The 21,883-nt window shown below is 38.9% G+C and overlaps 6 protein-coding genes across 6 annotated transcripts; 2 read left to right on the top strand and 4 right to left on the bottom strand. All coding sequences in view use genetic code 12, as the record gives it.

Moving 5' to 3' along the window:
• Positions 1–950: 950 nt before the first annotated feature.
• On the bottom strand, positions 951–2,487 carry RJT20DRAFT_108913 (catalase; the record flags this gene model as incomplete). The annotated part of the gene is made up of 1 exon (XM_064915749.1): positions 951–2,487. The coding sequence occupies one exon, from the start codon at positions 2,485–2,487 to the stop codon at positions 1,009–1,011; it is 1,479 nt and encodes a 492-aa protein (XP_064774029.1). The 3' UTR covers positions 951–1,008.
• A 2,792-nt stretch (positions 2,488–5,279) lies between these two features.
• RJT20DRAFT_97155 (GMC family oxidoreductase) lies at positions 5,280–7,007 on the top strand (the record flags this gene model as incomplete). Its single annotated transcript, XM_064921665.1, has 1 exon — positions 5,280–7,007. One exon carries the CDS (start codon positions 5,280–5,282, stop codon positions 7,005–7,007), a length of 1,728 nt encoding a protein of 575 aa, XP_064774028.1.
• A 2,945-nt stretch (positions 7,008–9,952) lies between these two features.
• Positions 9,953–14,554, top strand: RJT20DRAFT_148101 (pleiotropic drug resistance family ABC transporter; the record flags this gene model as incomplete). The annotated part of the gene is made up of 1 exon (XM_064918960.1): positions 9,953–14,554. The coding sequence occupies one exon, from the start codon at positions 9,953–9,955 to the stop codon at positions 14,420–14,422; it is 4,470 nt and encodes a 1,489-aa protein (XP_064774027.1). The 3' UTR covers positions 14,423–14,554.
• Positions 14,555–14,689: 135 nt separating this feature from the next.
• RJT20DRAFT_150933 (major facilitator superfamily domain-containing protein) lies at positions 14,690–16,481 on the bottom strand (the record flags this gene model as incomplete). Its single annotated transcript, XM_064919038.1, has 11 exons — positions 16,221–16,481; positions 16,059–16,195; positions 15,761–15,966; positions 15,688–15,727; positions 15,616–15,663; positions 15,548–15,594; positions 15,434–15,520; positions 15,274–15,406; positions 15,179–15,246; positions 14,852–15,154; positions 14,690–14,830 (listed from the first exon to the last, which is right to left on the bottom strand). Exons 1-11 carry the CDS (start codon positions 16,340–16,342, stop codon positions 14,690–14,692), a joined length of 1,332 nt encoding a protein of 443 aa, XP_064774026.1. The 5' UTR covers positions 16,343–16,481.
• A 661-nt stretch (positions 16,482–17,142) lies between these two features.
• Positions 17,143–17,827, bottom strand: RJT20DRAFT_129328 (uncharacterized protein). Its single transcript, XM_064917472.1, has one exon. It carries the CDS (start codon positions 17,552–17,554, stop codon positions 17,351–17,353), a length of 204 nt encoding a protein of 67 aa, XP_064774025.1. The 5' UTR covers positions 17,555–17,827; the 3' UTR covers positions 17,143–17,350.
• A 138-nt stretch (positions 17,828–17,965) lies between these two features.
• Positions 17,966–19,069, bottom strand: RJT20DRAFT_129327 (uncharacterized protein). Its single transcript, XM_064917471.1, has one exon. It carries the CDS (start codon positions 19,032–19,034, stop codon positions 18,249–18,251), a length of 786 nt encoding a protein of 261 aa, XP_064774024.1. The 5' UTR covers positions 19,035–19,069; the 3' UTR covers positions 17,966–18,248.
• Positions 19,070–21,883: the final 2,814 nt, after the last annotated feature.

Below are 21,883 nucleotides of genomic sequence, written 5' to 3'. Positions count from 1 at the left end.
AGAAGACCCGTACCGCAGCATTGTCGTAGAAGACCCGTACCGCAGCATTGTCGTAGAAGACCCGTACCGCAGCATTGTCGTAGAAGACCCGTACCGCAGCATTGTCGTAGAAGACCCGTACCGCAGCATTGTCGTAGAAGACCCGTACCGCAGCATTGTCGTAGAAGACCCGTACCGCAGCATTGTCGTAGAAGACCCGTACCGCAGCATTGTCGTAGAAGACCCGTACCGCAGCATTGTCGTAGAAGACCCGTACCGCAGCATTGTCGTAGAAGACCCGTACCGCAGCATTGTCGTAGAAGACCCGTACCGCAGCATTGTCGTAGAAGACCCGTACCGCAGCATTGTCGTAGAAGACCCGTACCGCAGCATTGTCGTAGAAGACCCGTACCGCAGCATTGTCGTAGAAGACCCGTACCGCAGCATTGTCGTAGAAGACCCGTACCGCAGCATTGTCGTAGAAGACCCGTACCGCAGCATTGTCGTAGAAGACCCGTACCGCAGCATTGTCGTAGAAGACCCGTACCGCAGCATTGTCGTAGAAGACCCGTACCGCAGCATTGTCGTAGAAGACCCGTACCGCAGCATTGTCGTAGAAGACCCGTACCGCAGCATTGTCGTAGAAGACCCGTACCGCAGCATTGTCGTAGAAGACCCGTACCGCAGCATTGTCGTAGAAGACCCGTACCGCAGCATTGTCGTAGAAGACCCGTACCGCAGCATTGTCGTAGAAGACCCGTACCGCAGCATTGTCGTAGAAGACCCGTACCGCAGCATTGTCGTAGAAGACCCGTACCGCAGCATTGTCGTAGAAGACCCGTACCGCAGCATTGTCGTAGAAGACCCGTACCGCAGCATTGTCGTAGAAGACCCGTACCGCAGCATTGTCGTAGAAGACCCGCACCGCAGCATTGTCGTAGAAGACCCGTACCGCAGCATTGTCGTAGAAGACCCGCACCGCAGCATTGTCTGAGATCCAAACACATTTATTTATGAGCAATATACAACTTACTTACGTTGGGATACTTCCAAAGTAGCTTTACGAACATCTTCTTCAATCTCCAGTGAAACTTTTCCAAATAACTCAAAGACACGATCTTGAACCTCTGGCCTTGCACCCTTTAAATTATCAGAAATGTTGTGAAGGAATGCTTCCCTTTGACCAGTCTTCTTAAACACTTCCCATAATGAAAGTGCTTGGTCGTAGTCATTGGATTCAGTTGTCCATTGGAAACTAGTTGCTTCTCCAACCCACTTTTCATGTGCTTCATTATTAGTAGCATCTAAGCGGTAATTAAGCTCCTGGAAAGAACTTGGGTAATTCGGTTCCGATCCATAATTGCCATTAACACAGCCTTGGCCATCCCTTTGGAATGGATTATGTGCCTGAAGTGGGCAATTGATTGGAATTTGGTTGAAATTTGGTCCTAAACGATGACGATGAGTATCATTATAAGAAAACAACCTTGCTTGCAAAACAGGATCGGCAGATGGTTCCACACCTGGGACAGTATTAGCAGGACTAAAAGCAGCTTGCTCGACTTCAGCAAAGTAATTCAGTGGATTTCTGTCAAGGACAAGTTTGCCAAATCTCCTGAGCGGGTACTCTGAGTGTGGCCAAACCTTAGTTAAATCAAACACACTAAACTTGGCCTTTTCAGCTTGTTCGGCAGTCATGGTTTGCACATAACATGTCCAAGATGGGAAGTCCCCCTTCTCAATCGATTCATGAAGATCTTGACCTGCATGATCTGGGTTATCTGCTTTCAAAGCATGTGATTCACTATTATTCAAATTTTTGATTCCTTGGTCAGTCTTAAGATGAATTTGAACATAATGAAAGTCACCATTCTTATTAATCCATTTGTATGTATGTGCCGAATAACCGTGCATATGTCTGTATGTAGCTGGTGTGCCACGATCAGAAAACACAAACATGACGTTATGTACTGACTCAGGATTGTTGCACAAGAAATCCCAGAATACATTGACATCCTTAAGATTTGTTTGAGGATCTCTACTCTTTTGAGTATGAACCAAGAATGGAAATTGGACACCGTTTCTGATAAAAAAGATAGGACTATTGATATTAACCCAATCAATAACTCCTTCTTGAGTATACAACTTCACTGCAAATCCACGTGGGTCACGTTCAGAATCAGCAGTTCCTTTCTCACCACCGACAGTAGAGAATCTGGTAAAAAGAGGGGTCTTTTTTCCAATCCCATTAAGAAAATCAGCATAAACCAAGTCAGATACATCATCAGTTACCTCAAAATATCCATGTGCCCCTGAGCCTTTGGCATGGGCGACACGTTCAGGAATTCTCTCACGATCAAAATGAGCTAACAAATCAATAAGATGGTGATCTTGAAGGAGAGCAGGACCAAACTTTCCCATTTTGATCATAGCATTTGGGTTTCTCACAGGGCAACCATTAGAGGTTGTATAAAGTGGAACAGAGTAAGTTTCCTTTCCTTTCGACATAATAATATGATTAATGTTATATGATTTCACTAGTAGAGATAAAATCTTGAAATTGTGTTTGCAACTTCTAATACTTCCAATGGATTTATATAATTATTGATTGTCCTAATTTTCTATTACGGAGTTAAAGAACAGATTTTGCCACTTCAAGAAGCCGCTTATTATCCATCTTACTATTGCTATCTTCTTAATTCGCTCGTTTCATCCGACCAATCCAATTTTAGCATAGTGATGGTTCCCCCCTTAAGAAGTTACTGCAAGAAATCTTATATGGTCAAGTTTGGATTCAAGATTGTGTGGTCTTTTAAAAAATAATTCTTCTATGCAGATCATTATAGTAAGAGCCATTGAGTTATTTAATGATTCGCGCCATTTGTTTAATTACGCGGAAAAATATCTTTTCCCCTGTTGCAAAAAAACAAAAACCTAATGCAAATCATGATTATTAGCATCCACAGAATGCTATCTATTATGTAGCTTTATCATAAACTGTCTATGAGGCAGGGTCATCAAAGGCTTGTTTCAATTGCTATTGAATAAATGTTTTTGAATGCATAAGAAATGATGCATCACTCTTTTGGTTTATTAATAACTGAGAATTAACCTATAGAGTTAATTCTAGAGCTATGGTTATGGTTTTAGCTTCAACATTAAGATATTGTACTCAATGCAAAGTAAAATACAATCACATGTTGATGTAAAAGACTCCAAATATGTATGTACGGTGTGTTGACGGGCGGGTCAATTGCAATAAATATCCTGTTATTGAAATAATTATTGCAAATCTATGCGGTAGAGTTGCCAAAGAAGGAATACAGTTTAATGTACTCCAAGCTCAACTATATGAAGCCGGGAATGTCGGAGACTATAATTGATATAATAAAAGTCTTGAAATGTAGAGTAATCCATATGCAGATTATATTTCATTAAACCTCCCCTCAGGCTATCATATCCAAGTATAATGATGTAAATTATTGTCTTAATTTACTCTTAAGGTCGAGTACATTTGCATCAATGACTTATTATATACCTTACTTTTGCTCTCGGAATTATTGTTTCATCAGACCACTCTTTATTTAAGGCATTTAAGGTTCCCCTCCTAAAGCTATACTCTTGTAATTGCACGATCATGTACCTCCAACTGGAATTATCTTTTCCTGATCTAGTCTTTTAAACCTAAATCTATATTACAGATCATCATTGTAGACCAAAGTTCTTTTATGATTCGTATAATGAAGCCATTTGTTTAATCAAGCGGTAAAAGATATTTTCCCCATTGCTAAACAAAAACTAAACTAATGCAAATGATGATGAGAATGATATATTATGGAATTATGTGTTGTTGGGTATAAAAATAAAAATATGAAGAAAGCAGTCATAAATTGCTATCAATAATCAAGCCTTGTCATAAACTTTCTGTCCATCAAATGTGTTTCAATTGCTATTGAATAAATGTTTTTGAATGCATAAGAAATGATGCATCACTCTTTTGGTTTATTAATAACTGAGAATTAACCTATAGAGTTAATTCTAGAGCTATGGTTATGATTTTAGCTTCAACATTAAGATATTGTACTCAATGCAAAGTAAACTACAATCACATGTTGATGTAAAAGACTCCAAATATGTATGTACGGTGTGTTGACGGGCGGGTTAATTAAAATAAATTTCCTGTTATTGAAATAATTATTGCAAATCTATGCGGTAGAGTTGCCAAAGAATGAATACAGTTTAATGTACTCCAAGCTCAACTATATGAAGCCGGGAATGTCGGAGACTATAATTGATATAATAAAAGTCTTGAAATGTAGAGTAATCCCTATGCAGATTATATTTCATTACACCTCCCCTCAGGCTAGCATATCCAAGATATTAATGTTGTAATTCATTGTCCTATTTCCTATTAAGGAATAAAGGCCACTTCTAGAAGCCGCTTATTATCCATGATTAATTCCCTCGTTTCATCCGACCATTCCTATTTTAGCATAGTTATGGTTCCCCTCTCAAGAAGTAAAGTAAGAAGGTAGGTTCTCCCATATTATATGGTCAAGTTTGTATCAGTTTCCTGGCAATTTGAAAATTCCTTTATCAGATCATTATAGTAAGAGCCAGTGAGTTAGTTTTTATAATTCGCGCCATTTGTTTAATTACGTTATCTTTTACCCTGTTGCAAAACCCAAAAGCCTGATGCAAATGATGATGAGAGCAATATATTATGGAAATATGGCGAGTTGTTGGGATTCTGTTGAGTGTGTATATCGCTTGTAATGAACTCTTATTACCTCATCATCGTGGCATTGTTTCAATTGCCATGAATTATGAAATTCTGAGTGCATTACAAATGATGTATCACCCATTTATTTTTTAAGATAACTTACATTGAATCATTGTCGGTATGGATAAGATTGTAGTAGCAACTGTGAATTAAATAAACGAGGTACATCAATGCAAAGCAAATTAAAAGTACAGGTTCATGGATCAGCAATTTCCGATTTTTTGAGTGACTAGTGCAACTATGCATGATCGAGTTGCCAAACACCGAATACAGTTTAATATACTGAAGTTTCAATTATAAGAAATCGGCAACTTCGGTGATGCTAGTATAACAGAAGTGCTTTGAAATTGCCCTTAAAAGCGGGAATTTTGATTCCTGATTTCAGAGAGGCATTGAAAATTGTATTAAAAGGGGACCTATTTTCTTGAAATTTAGTTCTTCTGGATGTGGTTATCTAATAACAAACAAACTAAGAACAAACAAGTTTTAAAATCCAAATTTAATTATCAAGCTAAATATGGTTCAATCTCATTATGATTTCATTATTGTCGGTGGTGGTACCGCAGGTAATGTGGTTGCAGGTCGTCTCGCTGAGAACCCAAATGTATCTGTTTTAGTTGTTGAAGCTGGTGTTGCAAATTCCGCTGAACTTCCTGAAATCACGACCCCATCCAATGCTATGGAGCTTCGTGGAAGTAAACATGATTGGGCCTACAAGACCACTTTAGTCAAACGTGACGACTATGAAAGAATTGAAAAGCCCAACACCCGTGGTAAGGCTCTTGGTGGTAGTTCTTCACTTAACTATTTTACTTGGGTTCCTGGTTGTAAGCCTACTTTTGATATGTGGGAAGAATACGGTGGTAAAGAATGGACATGGGATCCCCTTGTACCATACCTTAGAAAGAGTGCTACGTACCATGACGATCTTGGCCTTTATGATCCATCATTAAAGAAGATTGGTGGTGGTGGACCAATTCCAATTTCTCACGCAGAACTTGTTGACGAATTGCAACCATTCCGTGAGAACCTTGTCAAAGCTTGGAAATCAACTGGTAAGCCTTTCACTGAAAACATTTACGACGGTGAGATGATTGGGCTCACCCATTGTGCTGCTACTATTTACCATGGTAAGCGTTCTGGGTCCTTCCTCTTTGTTCAAAATAGACATAACATCACCATCATTCCTGAGGTTCACTCTAAGAATTTGATTATCGACGCTTCTAATACTGCCAAAGGTGTTGTTGTGATTGACAAAGAAGGTAATGAACACAGCTTCTATGCTACTCGTGAAGTCATCCTTTCCCAAGGTGTGTTTGAGAGTCCTAAATTATTGATGCTTTCTGGTGTTGGCCCAAGAAAAGAATTAGAAAGCAATGGTATTGAGGTTAAAGTTGAATCTCGTCATGTTGGTCAGAACTTGTTAGATCACCCTGGTGTTCCATTTGTCTTGCGTGTTAAGGATGGAGTTTGTGTTGATGATATTCTTATGCGTCAAGGTGTCAAGAACCAATCGGCACATGCCCAGTATGCTAAGGATGGATCTGGACCGGTTGGTTCTGGGCTCTTAGAGTTGGTTGGATTCCCCCGTATTGACGAGTACTTTGAACAAGATCCATTGTACAGGGAACGTAAAGCTGCAAATGGTGGGAAAGATCCTTTCTGTCCAGATGGTCAACCACATTTCGAACTTGATTTCGTTGCTATGTTCGGTACTGCCTTCCAATGGCATTATCCAACTCCAAAGGAGGGTTCTTATATTACCATTGTTGTTGATTTAGTTCGTCCTGTTTCAGATGCTGGTGAAGTTACACTTATCAGTGCTGATCCACTTGAACAACCAAGAATCAACTTGAACTTTTTTGCAGATGAACTTGATATTGTTGGTATGCGTGAAGGTATCAGGTTCAGTTATGATCTTCTTACCAAAGGTGATGGATTCAAAGATCTTGTTGTTAGTGAATTCCCATGGGAAATGCGTCTTGATGATGAAAAGGAAATGAGAAGGGCTGTTTTGGATAGATGTCAAACTGCCTTCCATCCATGTGGTACCAATCGTTTGTCCAAGGACATTGGTCAAGGTGTGGTTGACCCAGAGCTTAAGGTCCATGGAGTGAAGAATCTTCGTGTCGTTGATGCTTCTATCATTCCTGTAATTCCAGATTGCCGTATTCAAAACTCAGTTTATATGATTGGTGAAAAGGGTGCAGACTTGATCAAGGCAGCTCATAAAGATCTTTTTTAATTAAAGCGTCTTGTTTTTTTTTTTGTTGTTCCACAATTTCTGCTTCTCACTGCTAGCCGGGCTTCTAGTAAAGTTCAGAGGCTCACGAATTAAGTAGGTGATTCTATAATTTGTTTTAGAGAGGTCTTTCTTTCAATATTGTTTTTGATTTTATTAAATAAAAAAAAGCCTTGATCGTAGCTAGCTCTATTGAAATAAGATGTGGAAAGAGTCACTTTTTAGGACGTCCTACAGAATAGTCACTTTGTAGTTGTTTTGACGGTGACGCCGCTTTCCTCAAGTAGTCGACGATTTTCCCTTCCAACGGAGAAAACACACAAATGCTTAAGGATGCTTAGCAAATCAGCTCGCCAATTTGCTTGCAGTATTCAGGAAAATCGCTTTATTAGGAATCACTACACACAAAGGAGAGGGCCGATAGTTTAATGAGAGATAGTAACTATGTACAAATTATCCAACATTTTACTGATTCCATTCCTGAAATGGTCCATATTGATTGGTACAGTGATATTCTAAACTGATGACAATGTCCATTCTGTCAAACCCTAATCCCTTCACAGCCTTAACAACTGAAGCACTAAGTGAAACTCCAGTTTCACGTATTTGTAATAGATTCCGAAACAAACAAGCTTCGTACTTACATTATCTAACTTGGTAATATTATTATTCTGACTGGTAAACATTACTAGTGATAGCATGAATAATAAAAGTGAGAGCAAAGAACCTTCTGTACGAGTCATTTAATCTAATTTGAAAGTTACTTATCAAGCCTGCGCATTCGATAGGTAGGAAATAGCGACACCCAAATTAAATATTTTCGTTTACTAAGGATTTTATTTATGTATCTTTGGCACGATAAGTAATTTCACATGGTGCAAAAGGAGGAATTCAGTTCTTCAGGAATGTGTCTGGTTAAGAATTCGGTTTTCTGTATATATATTTTTTGACACCCGGAGAAACTTTTTAGAATACAATTTGCTTCAACTTTTGTACGATTATCTCTTATATTGATTGGTTATGAGGTATGCATTTTATCTTCTAACGGCATTGTTGTGCACTCGTAGTGCGATCATGTGTAGCACTGTAGCTGTGTTCTACACTATTTCTTCATATCTAACGTCACATTCATCAATTATTACGGCTTTAAGTTGTGTGAAGTTTGCAATGCCCTTATTGGAACTCATTTGAGTAGAATAGTTTCACATGATACTATCTACAGGTCGTAGATTTTCAATATAATAATATTCTGGACCTTTTGTCTCTCTTGTGATTGTCGTTGGTTACACAATGAATGAAATTTGGTGTTATACCCATAGTTGCTCTTTCAAGGCTTATCTCTCATAAGTGTCTCGAATTGAACGTTGTCTATAGGATTACATTGAACGTTAGCTTACCGCAGCTTCCGTGAAGCCATTTTAAATTTGTAGGCTGCATCAAAGTGGTACCTTTAGGAGCAATACCGCAGCATTTTCTATTATTCCTTAGATAAGAAATTAAATTCAACTAAGTTAAAAAGCACCTAAACAGTAGTCTTGTCAATAAAGGTTGCAATTCACTAATATCTGTACCGCTAGTAGAAGACCCGTACCGCAGATGTCTTGTTTCGAACGCTTCTATACTCCATAGGCTAATGAACAATGGGTTATGAAAGATAGCATAAAAGTCCTTCCTTTCATGAGAGCTTTATCACGACCATGAAATCTGGCATAGAGCCATTTGTTGATAGTTAAGCGAGCTATGAAATTTATGTTCGCCGAAGCTACTGGGAGATGTGTAAGTTCTGGAGACAAGTTGAATAGTAGAGCAACCTTATTATTTGTAGCTTAAAACATTCACAGGGAGTCGTTACTTCATTGTAAAAATGTCTAGCCTATGTTTCTACCGAAACATTATACCTTGAATTTTTGCTTTCGTCATTTTGTAAGAATAATTCGCAAATTTGTGCAAATAGACAGACATGGATTCTCGAAAACATTTCTTTCCTTTCATAACCTTGAAGTGACCATATTATTACTTATTCACCTCTATCAAGTTTTCTCTCCAGTGATCACTTCATATCCATTTAAGTCACGTAAGCGACCTACCTCCAAAGCTGATCTACAAATGGAAAAAAGCTATTGCCGTAACTTCTGCTTTGGTTACTGAGAAACCGTCCTGCACAATGATAGTAATCGAAAATAAGTTATCTCCGTTCCTGAAGGAAATTAGTCAATTGTTTTTCCCGTCACGAAGCTCGGAACTCAAAAAGCTTCGAGCACACTACAAATCCGACAGGGCCAAGCATAGTAATCTCCGAGCCAAGACGGAAATACTCAATTGTTTTATGAAAATGGTTCGGCTGTACCATTATGCCTGTTGGGCAACATTACTGTTTCCTATACTGGCTATTGCCCCTACCCCAACAAGTTGGACAACGTACAGTGAAGGGAGATAATTAGAGCGTTAGGTCTAAAAGGCCATAACCTCGTCCATGGTCTTCAACTTCAAAGACAATTAGGAACTCTACCGCCGAAACATGTGGAGATTACTGTTTTGCGATTCTTATTAAAGATACTTAAAGCGAAACAAGTCTAAAGCATAAATATATTCCCTTAAATGCGACAGCTTCGGCTTCGGAATGCATAAGCTCCGGCTTGTTCAAATATGTGGGTACGTACAAGCTGTTCCTATCTGTAGCAAGTTTCGTGGCTTAGAAATCTATCAACAGTAACAATATGCATTCTCATTAAGTCCGTATTGATCGGATTTACATCACTTGTGCCGCGCTCCACTCGTACGGCTGAACAAGAAATAATTTGCAACCTTGTGAATTCTAAATCACTACAGCTATCGACAAACCTCTCCAATGCCCTTATAAATACAGTCATGGCGCTCCATTATATACAGAAAGATAACTATTTTTCAAATCCATAAGCTAGGATCACTAATCGTTACAAGTAATCAACATGATCGAGAAGGATACTCATAGTGACAGAAGTGAATCCTCATGGAATGAATATCATGGATTCAGCGAAGAGACCGAAGGAAATGTACAAGAACTTGCAAGAATTATGACCATCACATCCAATAAGGGTATGGTGGATGATGCCAATTCTGAGAACTTAATGAAATATTTAACTCATATGTCAGAAGTTCCAGGGGAGAATCCATTTCTTGACCCAACGACTTATCCAGAACTTGATCCTAATAGCCCAACCTTCAGTGCAAAGGCTTGGATCAAGAACTTAAGGAAGCTACATGATTCGGATCCAGAATACTATAAACCTTCCAAGCTCGGAATTGCGTACAGAAACTTACGAGCTTATGGTCTTCTTTCCAGTGCCGACTACCAACCTACAGTTTTAGATGCTCTTTGGAAGCAGTTTGAAAATGCAAAAACTGCTTTAAGAAAGAAAGATCCTGCCAACTATTTTGATATTTTGAAATCAATGGATGCTCTTATGAAACCAGGAGAAGTCACCGTGGTTTTGGGAAGACCGGGGTCCGGTTGTTCGACACTCTTGAAGACCATTGCAGCTGAAACTTATGGATTTGATATAGGAGAAGAATCGAAGATTGTTTATGATGGTTTAACTCCCGAAGAGATCAGAAACAATTATAGAGGAAATGTTATTTATTCTTCCGAATCTGATATCCATTTCCCCCATTTGACTGTTGGAGATACTTTAGAATTTGCTTCAAGACTAAGTACTCCTCAGAATAGAGGCGACGGAGTTGAAAGAGAAGCGTATGCCAAGCACATTGCAGATGTATACATGGCAACTTATGGTTTACTGCACACCAGAAACACAATGGTTGGAAATGAGTTTGTCAGGGGAGTCTCAGGTGGAGAGCGGAAGAGGGTTTCCATAGCTGAGGTCTCGATTGCTGGAGCCAATTTACAATGCTGGGACAATTCTACGAGAGGCTTGGATGCAGCTACAGCTTTAGAGTTCATCCGAGCACTCAAAACGTCGGCTACTATTCTAGAAACTACTCCAATAATTGCAATTTATCAATGTTCACAAGACGCCTACGACTATTTCGACAAGGTCATTGTTTTGTATGAAGGATATCAAATATACTTTGGTAGAGCTGATGAGGCCAAAGATTATTTTATTAATATGGGATGGGAATGCCCTCAAAGAGAAACCACAGCAGACTTCTTGACCTCGTTAACAAATCCATCAGAAAGAATTGCTCGTAAAGGTTTTGAGATGAAGGTTCCTCAGACAGCAAAGGAATTTGAGATGTTTTGGAAAAACTCTTCCGAGTACAAGAAATTGGTTTGCGACATTGATAACCACATCCAAGAAGCCGAATTGGATGAGAGTAGAAAGCTCCATTTAGAAGCTCACATTTCCAAACAATCCAATCATGTAAGTCAAAGCTCTCCTTACAAGGTTTCTTTCTTCATGCAAGTTAGATACATTATGGGTCGAAATCTATTGCTTGTCAAAGCAAATCCTTCCATAACGATAATCTCGATCTTTTCGCAACTTCTCATGGGCACAGTCTTGTCCTCGGTATTTTACAACCAAAAAGAAACCACATCGTCATTTAACTATAGAAGTGCTGCAATGTTTTTCTCCTTGTTATTCAATGCGTTTGCCTCTCTTTTAGAGATTTTGTCGCTTTTTGGGGCCAGACCTGTTGTAGAAAAACACAAGAAATACGCTCTTTACCGCCCTTCAGCAGATGCCCTAAGTAGTATCATCACCGAGTTGCCTACAAAACTAATGATGTCTGTCGGATTCAACTTCGTATATTACTTCATGGTGAATTTCAGAAGGACACCTGGAAATTTCTTCTTTTACTGGTTGATGATGTTGTGGTGTACCCTTTTCATGTCTCATTTGTTTAGGTCTTTGGCTGCGGTTGCCACTTCCATAGCCAATGCAATGACTCCTGCTTCTGTTGTGTTGATGGCTATGATTATTTACGCTGGATTTATTATCCCCATTCCCTATATGTTGGGATGGTCAAGGTGGATAAACTACTTGAACCCTCTTGGATACGTTTTTGAATCCTTGATGTTGAATGAGTTTCACAACAGGGAATTCGAGTGCTCCACCTTTGTACCCAGTGGTCCAGGTTATGAGAGCATTTCCAACTCCGCTCGCGTATGCTCAACAGTTGGATCTAGGCCCGGCATAAGTACTGTGAATGGTACTGCTTACCTTACAGAAGCTTATCGATACTATATCTCACACAAATGGAGAAACTTTGGAATTATCGTTGCATTCGCAATTGTATTTTTGTTTGTTTATATCGCATTGATTGAGTATAGTAATGGCTCAATGCAAAAGGGTGAAATTGCTCTCTTTTTAAGAGGAACTTTGAGAAGACAAAGGAAAGAAGCTGAAAAACAAAAGCCCGCAGTATTGGATATCGAAAATACGTTCACAGCAGAATCAATCAAATACGAAGATGCAGCGGAAGCTAACTACAACTCTGGTACAGCAAATCAAAAATTCATAACTTCCAACAGAACATTCCACTGGAGAGATATAGAATACCTGGTGAAAATCAAGTCTGAAGGAGAAAGAATAATTTTGAACGAAGTTGATGGATGGGTTAAGCCTGGGCAATTAACGGCTTTGATGGGATCCTCAGGTGCAGGTAAAACCACTTTATTGAATTGCTTGTCTGGTAGACTTACTACTGGTGTTATTTCAGATGGGGTACGGATGGTGAATGGGCATCCTTTGGACAGTGCCTTTCAACGTTCAATCGGGTATGCTCAGCAACAAGACATTCATCTTCCAAACTCAACTGTAAGAGAAGCATTACAATTTGCAGCGTACTTAAGACAACCGAATTCCGTTTCCAAAAAGGAAAAAGATGACTACGTTGAATATATAATTGGCTTGTTGGAAATGTTTGGATATGCCGATGCATTGGTAGGTGTTGCAGGAGAAGGGTTAAACGTGGAGCAAAGAAAAAGATTGACGATCGGCGTTGAATTGGTTGCTAAGCCTGACTTATTATTATTTTTAGATGAGCCGACATCAGGATTAGATTCACAAACAGCATGGTCGATTTGCAAGTTGTTACGAAAATTAGCTGATCACGGACAAGCTATTTTGTGCACAATTCATCAACCATCGGCTTTGTTATTGCAAGAATTTGACAGATTGCTATTCTTGCAGAAAGGAGGTCAAACAGTCTACTTTGGTGATTTGGGAGATAATTGCTCTACTTTAATCAATTACTTCGAAAAATATGGTTCTCAACCATGCCCACCAGATGCAAACCCTGCAGAATGGATGTTAGAAGTTGTTGGTGCTGCCCCTGGTTCTCATGCCAAGCAAGACTATTTTGAGGTGTGGAAGAACTCTACTGAATATCAGGAAGTTAGAAGCGAATTAGAACAAATGGAATTGGAATTGGTCAAGCTTCCCAAACCTGATACGGCGGATGCTCATTTAAAGTATGCTGCACCAATCTGGAAGCAATATCTAATCGTTTCAACTAGGGGAATTATACTGAAATGGAGGAATCCCAATTATATCTTCTCCAAGCTATTGTTGATCGTAGCATCTTCGCTATTAAGTGGATTCTCATTTTTCAAAGCTGATAATTCAATGCGAGGGTTGCAAAATCAAATGTTCGCAATTTTTATGTTGTTTCTTCCACATAATACCATAGTGGATCAGTTGTTACCTTATTTTGTGAGCGAAAGGGAAGTATATGAAGCTAAGGAAGCTCCTTCTAGGACATTTAGTTGGGTAGCCTTTATTGGTGGGCAAATAACATCAGAGATTCCGTACCAAGTAGTTGTTGGAACCTTGTCTTTCTTCAGTTGGTATTATCCTGTCGGCCTATATGCAAATGCCGTTGAATCACACGCTGTTCATGAACGAGGAGCACTTATGTGGTTACTCATGACATTTTTCTTCATTTTTTCTTCCACATTTGGCCAGCTTTGTATCTCATTTAACGATCTAGAAGAGAATGCAGCAAACTTGTCGTTTGTTTGTTTCACTTTGTGCATGTTATTCTGTGGAGTTCTAGTCACAAAGGATTCACTTCCAGGGTTTTGGATCTTCATGTACAGATGTAACCCGCTTACCTATCTAATTCAAGCACTGTTGTCCGCTGGATTAGCCAATACGACAGTAGTTTGCAAACCTGAAGAGTTGGTTCTGTTTTTAGCTCCAAGTGGTACTACTTGTGCAGCATTCATGGGTGATTACATAAAGATTGCAGGGGGTTACTTGCTTGAACCAGATTCTACTTCAGAATGTTCTTACTGCTCAATGAAATACACCAATGATTTTCTCACTTCCGTTGATTCCATATATTCAGAAAGATGGCGCAATTTTGGCATATTCATCTGCTTTATTGCAGCTAATATAGGATTATCGTTTTTCTTATATTGGTTATCCAGAGTTCCAAAGGGAACCAGAGAAAAGAGAAAAATAGCAAAGTGACTCCATTTTATCAATGATACCTGAATCAATTATATCAATGAACATGTTGCTGAATATTGAGTATTATACTATTATTTTAACCGGAGGTCAGTCAAGTATTTAAACATCGTATATAATCTTAGAAAACCTTATAAACTACCAATATTGTAGGGAAATATGCTAGTATAGCAGTACATATCGAATAGAGTATTTAGTTCAGAGAGACTCAAGGTTGCAAGCGTACCAACAGAAGACTCACAGATATTACATAATTGAAATCCTATTTAATTATTTTGTGGATACCTCAGGAGACTCCTGCTTCGATAAATCGTGATCAACACTCTCTTCATGGGAGATTGAAGGTTTCAAGGCCACATCCAAACCATATCTGAGAGCAGTATCACCAGCACTATTTCCAGCGGATACATCCTCTCCGAATGCTTGTGCTACTTCTTCCAATCCAAGGCCCCTAGTTTCGGGAAATATCCAATAAACAATATTCATTTGGACAACAAGCCAAACACACCAAACAATATAATATCTCCAAGTGATAGCAACCATAGCAATGTTATTCACATAGTTATTGAAGAATCCAATGTTATTACCAGATAGCTGATAAATGGTGGAAGCTTGTGCACGTAAATGGAAGGGGGCAACTTCCATTACATAAGTCAGGCCAACAGGAGAAACAATATGGAAGAACCCGGTGAACAAGAATATCATAGCTACAACACCCTTTCCCAATCCCTTGTTCTCAAAGTTCTGTTGCTGGTTTACAGCAGATAGAGCGGTCCAAATAACATATGCAATAAACATGAGAATATACCCTCCAATAAACATGACTCCTCTGGGAAACCTATTCACATTTGAACCAACAGAAACTGACCACACTAGACCGTAAACAGTTAAACCAATATTGATCTTGAGCTGATCATTTGGGTTCGAGATTCCAATATTCTTTAACACAATTGGTAAGTAATAAGAAGTAAGAGCATTGCCGCAAAGCTGTGCCATTGCCGGAACAGCACATACAATAAAAAACCGTCTCACTCTCTGTTTAGTTTTAAACCACTCTGCAAACTTATTTTTCATTTGAATTCTCTCCTGTTCAATTATAGTCTTAATTTCCGCCATTTCATAAGCTACTAACTTGGAACTTTCATCGCCTCCAGCATGGTATTTAACGAAGATGGCTAATGCCTTGTCCTCGTGACCTTTGCTGATCAACCATCTTGGGGATTCTGGGCCAAAAAAGGCTATAGCTAATTTAATTGCAGGAAAAAAACATTGCAAAAGAGAAGGCAACCGCCAGGACCAATTGTTGGTCTTCATTGATGAATGGTAGGGTCCCCAAGTTACTAGAGCTACCGTAAATGACCCTAATGGCCACAATACCACCAACAAGGCAGTAACCATAGCTCTTTGGGATGGATAAGCCGTTTCTGCCAATAATGGAGAAGCAGCAGCTGATGAGAGACATGAACCAACACCTAATAATATTCTTGCCCCTGTGAACATACCAAAGTTTTTGGCACACCCTTGAATAATTGCAACTAGGATCACTACTGCACATCCCAATATAACGGTCTTTCTTCTTCCAAAGTAGTCACACAACCACCATGCAAAAGGGATAGTAATCAATGTTCATAGGCTATACCATTACTCATAGTCGAAAGGATAGATCCAGATGGGTGATTGAAGTATTGTTGCCAACTAGGAAGTGATTGCAACGAGTTCATCATGGAACCATCATATCCTGATGTAACTTGCGCCAAACAAAAGGAAAATATTGAGCTGCACTAGATGGCCATATCGCCACCATGGTTTCTCAAGCTTCGGTGTAACATTCTCTAATGTGAGAAATTCAGCATTTTCGTCATTTGAATCCAGGTTCACGTCTGCCTCGATATGAAAAGTGTTGTTTTTGGAATCCAATTTCATATCGGCTATTGTTATTAAGCAGAAGATCCTTTTTCTTGATGGAGTCTTCAAACACTCTTATATATAATTTTCGGAGTGAGGACGTAATTGGCTCCAACATTAAACAAAGTTCCTGAATATCAATCATTTTCAGTAATCCTTCTATGTCAATCCTAAAACGGATCTATTCCAATAACAAATTTGGTGGGAGCTCTTCGATTTTCCGAAGTGAACATTTAAGTTATTGTAAATTAACTCTTCATTGTGGGGAAATCAGTTTTTTTTTCCTCCACCGAACTCTAAAATAATTCACACGTAGTGACCACCAAAATTTGATTTCTTTGGGTAATATACCCATAGTGGACGTCCGCCATAATGTGAGGAGTACAGAAGTGATCTTTTCGATTACAGGAGTCACTCGTAAAGATGTACATTCTTGGCAAGAGGGGAGACCCTTACTAGGAAAGTAGGTGAGTAAATTTTCCTCCAAATGAATATGAGATGAGTGGCGGGTAAAATATTGGATACCCCGCCGTGCATTTCATAACAATCTGGAGTAACGTAAGCTCGGTGAAATGAAAAATATTATTACGGATAAATAATGACGAGAAAAATATGTAACGTTGTATAAATTATAATCCATAAATAATTATATGGCAATATGCCAAAGCATTCGCTAGATAATTACACTAGGTTATAGGAGAGTTTGGTTATGTTTGGCTACATATGTACTTCTATTAAAATGGACGAGAACTGACATAAGGAGATCTCCAGCTACTTTATTTTAGTTTTCTTGAATCACCGAGAATTGTGGTAATCTTGGGCGCAAATGTACCTTATATTGAGTCTATGGCAATAGGTGTAACACAAAGGTCACCCTGTCTTACCTTAGAATGATTTCACAAGGTTAGGTTCTTTCTGAATTGGGGTTTATTGATAATTATATATATAAACCTAGTTCTAGAAGTTTGTTTCCGATCGTTAAAAAGTAATAGTCTGCATAAACTAAACCATGATCAACCAACCTCTCTAGGTGTCGGGGTTATTATTGATAGTTGAATCTTTCAAGATTGTATCGTATTCACCGAAAGTGACGTCTCCGTTGGAGTCTATTTTGGACTGGTTAGTCAAGGAAAGGGAGATTGTGTCTCGAACAAGCTTGAGGCCATTAGTCCAAAATTGTTCATTCTTAGTAGCTTCAAATATCTTTATGAAGCCAAGTGCAGATATCATTGCAGTAGAAGCATCTTTGCGGTCCTTGTCAGGCGCATCGAAATCCCAAGGAGGCACTCCATCTGCTGGTAGCTTCGAAGAAAATACTTCTGCAATTGATATTGCTGCTTGCAAACATTTTGATTGCTTGGTCTGGTCTCAGCAAAACCTAGGATAGCCCAAGCTTGACCTCTCGCCCAAGTACTCTCGTCACTGTAACCCTGGTGTGTGAATTTAGCTCTAGGTAATCCTGTATGGACATCGTAGTTCACCACATGATAACTTGACCATTCGGCTTCTCTGTGCATTCAGATCAAGTTGCGAAACGATAGAAAATGCGGATGCTTAAACTAACAGTACTTATCAATTCACTGTAGAACCCTAGAGCTTTTTTGGTAAGTCTATAATCAAAAGAGGCATAGAACTATATTATTCACATCTACAGATCTGTAAGAGCAACATATTTTATTAAATGTGTACAAAACAAGGCAGAAATGTAATGATATAACAAGAAAAGTGATGAAATAGTCTAAAGTTAATCCATCTGTCAAAAGCCCATTTAATTGGCTAGGGCCAATTTAACAATTTCAAACAAGAAAATAAACAAAAGCACTTTCGCTTATTGCTGTCATAAAGACAGCAATTGATTTTCTTTAACTTCCCCGTTGTATGTTCTATATACGGAAGGAGAGTTATATTATAGGCATAACTTTATTCAAGTACCCTTGGTCTTTGTCACAGTAACTGTTACGCGTGGAAGAGTGGAGGTACCTGTAGTAGTAGTAGTGACTGTCTGAACTACTGATGTAGTAATATACTTAGTGACAGGGTCAACACCACTTGGGGGAACAACAACAACAACGGTATCAGTACCGCCAACAGTGTCAATCTCGGTGATTGTCGTGGTGATAGTACCAGTCCAGGTAGATATAATAGTAATTTGAGGTGTTGTTTGAGCCTGAGTTTGAGTCTGAGTTTGAGTCGCAGATGGAATTTCAACAATAACGGTATCAATGCCACCAGCAGTGTCAGTAGCGGTGACAGTTTTGGTGGTGGAGCCAGTCCAACTGGAGGAGATGGTTGTCTGCGAATTCGAAGTAGTTTGAGTTGTCTTTTGAGTTGTCGTTGGATCCAAGGTGTCAGTAGGAGCACGTGGTGGTGGGGGACATTCATTACATTGAGATGGTCTGCCGTGTGGAACTGGACCAGAATACAAGATACCCGCTTTTGAAATTGTACCAACACCACTACCATAATTAGCTTGACCAATTCTCATCAAAGTTGGATCATATCCTGGACCAATAACTATTTGGTAGATGTAACTGCCGTGTGTAAGGAATAAATTGACTCCATCATATCTAAAATTATCAATACAACTACTAAGTCCTATAACATTGTTGTTACCCCATCCAGCAATATGAATTGGGACATTAGGAGGATAGCAATCAATTCTGATACTTGAAGCAGTAGTACTAAGGTAGATGATTTGTCCTTCCAGCATGTATCTAGTTTTAACATTGGTTGCCCAGAAATTAGAATCAAGACCAACGTCCCAACAACCATTACCTTGCACAATAGACCCTTGGAAGAAAATGTTTTGATAAATACAAACAGTACCATCATTGGTAATGGTTTTGTCATCGAAACCAAGGTGAGAAGTTCCACCTTTTCTAGAGTTATATTGATAAAGACTGATCGTACCTCTGTTAAGGAAAGTGCCTTTAGGTTGAATTGCAAAGGTGGACCCTCCAGTATTTCCAATACCAGCAAACCATACTTGACCATTATTCTCGAAAGTTTTTCCGTACCAGTCAAAAGTGGGAGCAGATTTGGCAATTCCGTCATCAATGACAATCCAACCATTGTTGAGAATATGATTTTCGGTGCCCCATACATCAACAGTCATACCTGTTTTAACCTCTTTGTTAGTAACAAAAAATGCAGGTGCTATTCAGTACCTGCTTTCAGGTTTTATTATTATAGTGGGCCAATTATAAATAGAGAATAGTATCTTTTGGGAAAAAATACATGTTTCAATTTGGTATTTTGATCAACGCGTACAGTGAAGTGCTCAAGTTTAGATGGTGTTCGTCAAAATGCTCCACGTCTCAATCACTCTTACTGTGGGCCAACTATACCTTGCAAATACTGTTTTGTAGTGATTGTTCTATACGTGGAAGTCGCATTGCAAACCGATCAGCGTATGCAGCTGTTTTCGTTACTTTCAGCATACTGGAGGTAATCTGCACCTGTACTCCTGTACATAGAATATCTTACAATGGTTTCTACGCCCCTTTAGCCCCGTTTTTAATCGCTGATAGTTAGATTTACCGAGTTCACTATGAAATAATTCATATCTACTCCACTTACATCCATATCGCAGTGATGCTATCAATCACCTTCTTCATCTTTGTTCATACCATTTTCAACAATAATTCTGAGTTCTAGTTGCTGTCTGTACATAGCTTTATCAGCTCGTCAATTTACGAGAATTTGTCACCCATCCGTGAGAAGTCTTGGCGTTCACAGCTAAAAGTTTAAGACTTTTTTTTGTCCTTCTAGACATATTCTACTTTAGGTGTTTACGACCTCACCGTCTCTGGTTTAGAATATATCCTGATTCGCTCAAAAAATAAAAAAATAAAAAACAATGGAAGCACATTTATGATACATTGTACTACTGGAATGTGGCAACTTCATCGCTGTATCCGGTTGCAAATTTGGGAGACTGCATGAAAGTTACAGGTCTATTGGAAAGAGGGAATCAAAGTAAGTAGCGTGAGGGTCTTGAAAAAAATGGAGCCATAACAGTTCGGCTAATTTCTTTACGCCGCCGTAATCCCTCAGACATAATCAGGCCCCATGATGTCATTTGGAAAGGAGTAGTGTTGGCCTATCACCATGAGCAAGGGCCTTTCCAAAACAGGTCTGAAGTACTCTTTAAAGTAAATAGAGCTACTTATGGTCAAGAAAATTCTTGAGGTAAAATCCCCTTTATCCTTCCATACTGTTCTGAAGTTCACCATTTTAAGTTGTGAAGAAGCGGAAACTGTAGCTGAAATCCTTTTGCTCCTGAATTAGGGTGTAGAATATCAGTCAAACAAGGAATATAATATTAGTTGCACCAATTGTTTTAAGTTGGACTTACGGTAATTTCATGTACCATGTATTTCGTTTGAGCAATTTTCTACTCTCTATAACGATACTGAAAGGTGATGGAAAGACTGGTAATATCCCAATAAATCCGCAATTGCTTCAAAATGTAATAGGCAATTAATAAAAATCAACTAATTCCTTCTAGACATCCTCTTCCAAGAGACGACCCTGAACTAACCGACATTGCAATCATTGTTATTTTTGTTCGTAATTTTTGCAAACTCGAAGGAATATCTTAAAATATACAGATTAGAAAAATTACTAAGAGAATATTATTCTAACTAACAAGTGCCAGTGAGTCAATGTTCGCGTAAAAGTCTAATAAATTCAGACTTTCTTGCGAGGTTTGTCACTTCCCTTGTCTACTTTGGAACTTTCTCCCTTCTTGCCCTTTTATGTCTTACTCTGTTACTCCACTATGTAATCCCATCCATTTTACATGCATCCGTTCTCCACATCTATAGGCAACACCCAGTCACGTTTCTTGATCTCGCAAACTTTTCCAGATCAGCTTATAACGGGGTGACCAGAGATAGGTAAATGGGATAAGAGAATAGGTAGCCTTTAGGTAGAATCCTCGATAATAAGTCCGATTATTTGTATATTACACAACAGTATTTCTAGGAAGTAAGGTTTGCCGTGATAAAGGACACAGACAGCATACTATAAGAGGTTCGTAGGCAAGTCCAGAAGAAACAAGAACCATTTCTTTTATTTCGGGTCACCGTTCCTGTTGTCAATAGTAGAATCTATCGATTTGCAGAGATTTACCAGTGTGAAATGGGAAAGATACGACGGTAAGTATAGAGAGGTGAAGAAGAGATGCTGAGCTTAGTTGAGAAGACCCGCACCACTGGATTGTCGTAGACATCTCCTCAAATTTAAAGCGACGACACAACAGGGGGTAAATTTCACACTAATATCTGATGCATCTCTTGGAGTAGGTGCTAGACCAGTCATTCCTATATAATAGCTTTGCTTGTTCTTTGTTAAGTACGGCTAACTGATAAGTTTCTTTGAATTTCGTTTTTTTGCAACTATCCTTGTATTTCCACGAACTTAACAATGCTACAATCAGCATTTTGAAAAAAAAAAAAAAGAAGAAGAACGCATTCACTATATCCTACCTGAGCGTTATTGAGCGTATATCTTTATCAAATGTTTGTTCTATAGCCCTTTATTAACAAGATATGA

Source organism: Scheffersomyces xylosifermentans (genome assembly GCF_036884685.1).
Source record: "Scheffersomyces xylosifermentans strain CBS 12540 chromosome Unknown RJT20scaffold_5, whole genome shotgun sequence".
Classification (NCBI taxonomy): Eukaryota; Fungi; Ascomycota; class Pichiomycetes; order Serinales; family Debaryomycetaceae; genus Scheffersomyces; species Scheffersomyces xylosifermentans.
The sequence above is the reverse complement of the archived record's forward strand: the minus strand, read 5'-3'. Positions and strand labels throughout refer to the sequence as shown.